This window comes from Microcebus murinus, chromosome 3, assembly GCF_040939455.1.
Source record: "Microcebus murinus isolate Inina chromosome 3, M.murinus_Inina_mat1.0, whole genome shotgun sequence".
Classification (NCBI taxonomy): domain Eukaryota; kingdom Metazoa; phylum Chordata; class Mammalia; order Primates; family Cheirogaleidae; genus Microcebus; species Microcebus murinus.
Genome location: NC_134106.1, coordinates 20,033,353 through 20,040,089, shown reverse-complemented (window position 1 = coordinate 20,040,089; position 6,737 = coordinate 20,033,353). Strand labels below are relative to the sequence as shown.

Genomic DNA, 6,737 nt, shown 5'->3' with positions numbered 1-6,737 from the left:
CTGAGTACAGTCTACAGCTTCCTTCGACCAACCAAGTCCCCATCTAGTCCCCTCCTTTGGGGAGTGGCAGGTGCACCCCACTGCACCCCGAGTGGAAGCCCTTTACTCAGCACACGGAGCAGGAGCCTCTCAGGCCCTCAGCCTCTCTGGAGACACCCCCGGTTCTCTGCCCCGGCTGACACAGAAGAGAAGACAAAGGGCACAGGTGAGATGCTTATTGGCCTCAGAGGGGCGGGTGGCTGGGTCTCCCTCGGGGAAGGCGATGAAGAGGTCGGAGGGCCAGGAGGGACCAGAGCGTCTCCACCTTTGCTCAGCTGGGGAGCAGCTGCTGCCCTCCAGGGTGACTTTTTCTCAGAGATCCCAGCTAGGTTTCCATGTGGTCAGGCGAGTGTGAAGGTGAGCCTGTCCCTCGGAATCCGTCCCCCCGAGGGGCTCTGCCTCTTGGAATTCAGTATACGCACAGATCGGGAAACTTCATCTCGTACACGGGGATGGAGTGGTTCTGCGGCTGACCGTAGGCTGCTGTGATGGTTCCTGACGGACTTGGTGGGGGCCTAGGGGCAGGAACACATAGAGGAGAAAGGCATGGAGAGGAATCTCGGGGTCCCACCCCTGTGCAACTCAACAGAGGAGCTCACTTGGTTTCTCTTTGCACAGGGACCAGAGACTTTGTCACTTCCCAGGTTCTTAGATTTTTTAATTGTTCTAGAATCTACAGCTTGCAGTCAAGCTTCTCTGCAGGCTCCGTCCAGCCCTGGGGATAGACGCTAGAAAGGATAGCTTGGAGGGGAGAACTGGAGACAGGTGTGAGCGAGGAGGACTCAGGACAAGGGGTCCCAACAGTGGGTCACAGAGGTAGGGGTCCCCTGCCCATGGCTGCCACTTACCGGATGGTGATTTCAAAGATCTGATTGAGTTTGCTCTGGAGCAGTGATGCCTAGACACAAACAGAAGGGGAAGTGAGCTGGGGCCCCCAACCTCTGCTGGCTGACGCAGGGGCCCACCTGTCTAGAGCACACACTGGAGGGCAGGGCAGCCACAGCCTTAGGAGGGCAACCGGGGTGAGCACATCCTAGCACTTATCTGTCAGACCCTGACTGTAGATTCAGATCAGGGAAAGCCACCCACTGCAGGCTGGCTGGGGACAGGACAGAGGGACAGAAACACCAGGGAGGACATCAGCAGGCAGTTCTCGAAAGCCCTTGTTCCTTAACGCAGGGCAGTAGGGTGTGCTGGGCCTGGAGCCGGGAGATTCGGAATGAAGTGCCAGCTCTTTCATTAACTCACAGGAGCAGCTCTGCAAACTGCTGGGTTAGAGAGGATCACTCTGGTCCCTGCTGGCTCCAGCTGAGTGTATTAATGCAGAGTGAGACTGCGTGTGCTCAGTAACCAGGCCCCGACACCTGGCTTGTGAAATGGGCCACATCTGCCTCTCGAGGTGAGATGAGCGATTAGGACAACACATGCCCAGGAAAACCTATATTTTGTATATGTACATAAATATTATATGTAAAACATATATGAAATAGAAAACTACATGTATTATATTTTTTTGAGAGGAAAAGTTGTTTGTAGATTTTGAATATTTACAATTATGTTTCATTGTTACTTAGATAGCCATTGTGGCTAAGAAATCCTGGCATGTAATCAGTTTCGAGAACTGTTTGAGCTCCTCCCTTAGGACCAGACACGGTCCTCATTTCTGCTTGTCTGGCTGCATCTCTCCCAAATCTCTTTTCCAAGGCCTGGCTGTTCCATCCCCCTGCCAGGGTCCTGTGGTGGGAAGAGGGCCCTGCTACAATGCTGACCCTCTTTCCTTGACCTGACATCCTTCTCCCATCACTCTGTAAGGCAGGAACCACCATGGCACTAGCTGCACAGAGATACCATGAGGATGAAATAAGCTAACTCGTGGAGACGCCATGGCACATAGTAGGTGCTATTTACGCACCTGCAGTAATGATTACTATGAGTATAATCTGGTTGTCTGATACAGGTGCTCCTGAGGTCAGGACTTTTTTTTTTTTTTTTTTTGAGACAGAGTCTCACTTTGTTGCCCAGGCTAGAGTGAGTGCCGTGGCGTCAGCCTAGCTCACAGCAACCTCAAACTCCTGGGCTCAAGCAATCCTCCTGCCTCAGCCTCCCGAGTAGCTGGGATTACAGGCATGCGCCACCATGCCCGGCTAATTTTTTCTATATATATTAGTTGGCCAATTAATTTCTTTCTATTTATAGTAGAGACAGGGTCTCGCTCTTGCTCAGGCTGGTTTCGAACTCCTGACCTCAAGCAATCCGCCCGCCTCGGCCTCCCAGAGAGCTAGGATTACAGGCGTGAGCCACCGCACCCGGCCAGGACTTCTTCTTAGGTGAAAATTGTAAGGTCTACAAGAGTGTCTGACCAAGACCCATGTCTTCTGGTTCACGGGGAGCAATGTAGCACTAGGGTGTTGGGGGAAACCTGGTGGGTGCAGCAAAGCTCTTGCTTTTGGAACAGAAACCCTAACTTCCAGGGTCTAAGAGCCAAGACCTCCTAGAAACTGAATCCTGCACTGGACCCAAATCCAGTCTCCGCTTGGCCCCCAAGGACTCGCCCTTGTCATCCTCACTCACCCGGGCTCCACAGTGTGCGGCGATCTCCTCAAAGGGTGCCTTCTGGAACTTCTCCACCACCTGTCGCCGTCGCTCACGCTCCTGCTCCTCCACTGCTACACTGTCCACTGCGACAGAAAGCTGGGTTAGCAACAGCCCCCACCCCACTGGTGGGGAAGGGGAGGGACTTGAACAGGTGTAAAGATGGATGGACTCTCGAGAGGGGCACTGCCCGTGAGTGCTGCTTAGGCTCTGCCCTCTTCACCGTCACTCTAGGGGATGGTGGCATGAAGCTGTGGTGCCCTCACCTGGCCTCAGCAAGGCTGCACCTTTTCCTGATTCTGCCTGAGGGCTCAGTCTTCTTCCTCATGTGAGAGTTTAAGAACTAGTCAAGTGGGCTTTTAAAGCCCCAAGCAACTGCTCTGCTACTTGAGTCTAGTTCTTAAGAGAGTTTGAGAACTAGACAAGAGAGTTTGAGAACTAGTCAGCTGGGCTTTTAAAGCCCCAAGTAGCTGCTCTGCCACTAGTACTCTTAAATAAAAGGTCCTGGAATAGTTGATCCTTTGAGTACTCTGAGGATAATTTGAAAAAGGACATCAAAAATGGACAGACTACATACAAGAGCCAGCACAGAAACCCTGTGTCAGAACAGTCTGAGGCTGGTTAGTTTGAGGCTTCTACGCATGTCACTTGGTATCCAAAATGAATTGGCACCAAAAAGAAAAGGGTGGAGGTTCATCCTACTTGGTTTAATAAGGCAAGCAGTGTGTACACTCAGAGAGGTACCATTAATGACAACAAAAATAAAAAAAGGTTTGGCATGTACAGGCATAATTTGTCAATAGAAAAATTCTCTTATTGGGAATACTTCATTGCCCAATAATCCAGATAGATGAGGTGACAATGCATTTTAAAATCTATTACCCTTGTTAAATCAATAATCATATGATGTCTTCTTAGTATCTTCTACTGGTCAGCTTGTTGTTTTGTATTACACTCTACCAAAAATGAATCAGAATATTTACTCCAAATTTCTTTTTACCTGTAGCCCTTAACTGGTTACTTTTAAAAGCAGCTGTCATTTGTAGAAAAGAGTTGCCTGATGTAGGACACATACACCACTGACCCCCACCAGGAGAGCAGGGAGTTTCGACGGCAGCTTTGGCAGCTGAGACGAGTTTGTTGGAAGCCATCGGCCCCTCCCCTCATGTCGCTGCCGGATCACACGGAGGAGGGCAGAGATTAGGCTGCATCTGCCTGGGAGCAGGTCCCAGGGCCCCACCCCACCCTCCCTCCTAAACAGAGTCCCTCAGAGCCCCCAGCTCACCAATGGCCTTCTTCAGCGTCTCATAGGTGATCTCTTCAGCAGGCACTCGCTGAAGGAGAGGGGACAGATATTCAGCAAGGTTGGGGGGAGAAGGAGGTGGCAGCCCTGGTGTTCTCAGCTACCTGGTAACCCCTTTGCTACTTAGAAAAATGTCCCAATGGGCAGAAAGTCCCTCAGACACCCACATTCCCACCAGGGTCTCTAGAAGCTCCCTGAACAGGCACAGGGGAGAGCAAGTGAGAAGTGGGTGGAGCAGCTCATTCCTCATCAGATTCAGACTCAGAAGAAAGTCCTGAGTCTCACCTAAAAGAATTCACTGTCCTCCGCAAGTCTGTCTCATCAAGCCCCTTGGGAGGAAAATAATGCGATTTTTAAAAATCCTCAGAGAACATAGAAAACATTGAAGCAAGAGGAGACAGGTGGCAAATATCATCTCAGATGTAAATTTCAAGTAAATAACATTTTTGAAAACTTATGATATTAAATTATCCACCAAGGTGATCTGAGTATTTAATAAAGGCAAGAATAGAAGATTAGCATTGAGCCCCAGCCCTGCTGAGGTTGGTCCAAGGACCTGGGTCATGGGATCTCTGTCCTCCACAGAGTCTATAAAAGAGGTGGAAAGTAATAAAACCCAGAGAAGGGGACCCCATGGATGCGTGGCTTTAGGTCAGAGGCTGAAAACAGTGAAGGAGTTTGGACTAACTTCCAGGAATTCCCCACTGGACGATGAGTTACTTGAGCTAATACCCATGCTTTACTCTTATCACTTAAACAGAATATTAAGCTGAATAAGTAGACACAGAAGAAAATGATTTCATTGATATAAAGTTCAAGAAGTGACACAACCAGGCTAGTGGCTCCCTTGGGGGAGGGCCCCTGGGCAATGATGATGTCCCATTCCCTGGTCCAGGTATGATCACACGGGTACACGCACTTTGTGAAAATTCATCAAACTGCACACTTTTGGATTTGTTTGGCTATCAGTAAATTCTTGTTTGAGTAGGAAAGAACAGACGTATGGGAATGGGACAAAGTCATTCCACAAATATCAAGTGGGCACCCATTACCCGCAGGACTCTAGGTGAGTCAGTAGAAACTGCAAAGTTTGTCAGCAGAGGAATGACACGCAGGAGAGAGCTGTGCTGAGCTAGAACTTGCTGAGGATCATCCACCCTCTACATCCACCCACCATCCACGTGGGCACCGACCAATGCCAGACGTTCACCTGCGGGTTGCTGGGGAACTGTGGCACAGAGACAGTCCGAGAAAAGGACGCTCACCGGGCAAGAGCAGGTAGACAGAAGCTTAAGGAGGAAACGGGACAGGACCAGGGCACTGAAGAACAGGCCACGCACAGGGCAAAGGTGCGCCCGTGTGCAGAGGAAGGCGGTGGCATACTGTACCAGCAAAGACCTGGCGCTGACTCAGTATGGCATGGGTGAGGCTTGGAGCATGCCCCCTGGAGCAGGACGGTGGAGGTAGGCCAGTGGGGCAGGAGGAAATGGCAGGCTATAAATAACTTTGAATGCAGGCACCAGGGCTGGGATCTGACCACAGCACAGTGAGCCTGGCATTTAAGGCCATAGGGGGCTAGGATTGACTGGGACATTCGGATTGACTGGGACCGCAGGATTGACTGGGACCGCAGGATTGACTGGGACCGCAGGATTGACTGGGACATTCGGGCTGAGGGTGGAAGGAATTGGCAGAAGGGAATGGAATGGAGGCCCCACACCCTGCTTTGCTACCAAGTCACCTCTGGGCTAAGCTGACTCTTGAATGGAGGAAGGAACCAACATGTGTGGCCCAGGAGGCCACTAGTAAGTAGGGCTCTGTAGCCAGGTAAGCATTCCTCCTTGTCCTTGTGTGTCGCTTTACCCCTCAATTCCGGGGGGTGTCTCACCTCCTGGGAAGGGAGGATCACCACTGTAGGGGAGACAGCAGCCGACTCACCCTGAGGCCTAACACACTGGAGGTTCCCAGTCTTTGGAGCTGGAGGCCTTAGAGGACACCCAGCTCAACCTCCTCATTTACTTATCTAATTAGCCCAGGTCAGAGGTTCCTTCCTTCCACCTCGTCTGGAAGGTTCCAGACGAGCTTTCAGAGCCCTGGACTGGAGGTCTGCGCCAGTGGACGAAGCATCTGAGGGCAGAGTTAGAGGAAGACTTGATTCAGGCCCTCAAAGACATTTCCTAGCTCTGATCCCATCTGGGGAAAGGCTTGGTGTCGCAGCTGTCCTCCACGTGCACAGACTCGAGAACGCCAGCCTGCACGGCCCAGGGACCACGAGAGTCTGCCTGTCCTGGTCCCACCCACATGCGTGTCCTTTGGGCTTCTCTGAGGCTTCCCCACGCCTCCGCCAATCCCCTTAAGCGGGGCAGTCGGCATTAAACAGAAGCGTGAAGCTTCTTTCTCCCGCCGCTCCGCCCTCTCCCTGCCTTGCTTTCTTATTTGGTGGAGTAAACTGGCGTTTCCATTGTGATTCCCTAATCTCCCTTACTCACGGGCACATCTGCTTTCCTTGCTGAGGTAGAAGAAAGGAGATAATGGCAGGGGGGACATCACATGTTAATTTGAACATAAATTAGATATTCCCGCACCTCATCGGAGGGTGGAAGGAAGAGGGATCTTTGAGGCCCTGCTGCAACTGTCTCTTAAAAAAAGAATCTGGGTTGTCAGGGGTTAGGGATGAGGGATGGACAGGTGAGCACAGACGGTTTTTAGGGCAGTGAAGATACTCTCCACGATACTGCAATGGTGGACACGACGACAGTGGAGACATTTGTCCACACCCACAGAACGTGCAACACCAAGAGCG

The 6,737-nt window shown here is 51.3% G+C and overlaps 1 protein-coding gene across 1 annotated transcript in view; it reads right to left on the bottom strand.

The window, feature by feature from the left end:
- Positions 1–200: 200 nt before the first annotated feature.
- The window catches only part of EFR3B (EFR3 homolog B), a 79,675-nt gene continuing 73,138 nt past the window's right edge, over positions 201–6,737 (bottom strand). The window contains exons 20-23 of the mRNA XM_012788125.2: positions 3,917–3,965; positions 2,611–2,717; positions 888–937; positions 201–554 (exon numbers count right to left, since the gene is read on the bottom strand). Coding sequence (XP_012643579.1) covers positions 449–554; positions 888–937; positions 2,611–2,717; positions 3,917–3,965 — 312 coding nt within the window. The 3' untranslated portion in view covers positions 201–448. The remainder of the gene's footprint in view (positions 555–887; positions 938–2,610; positions 2,718–3,916; positions 3,966–6,737) is intronic.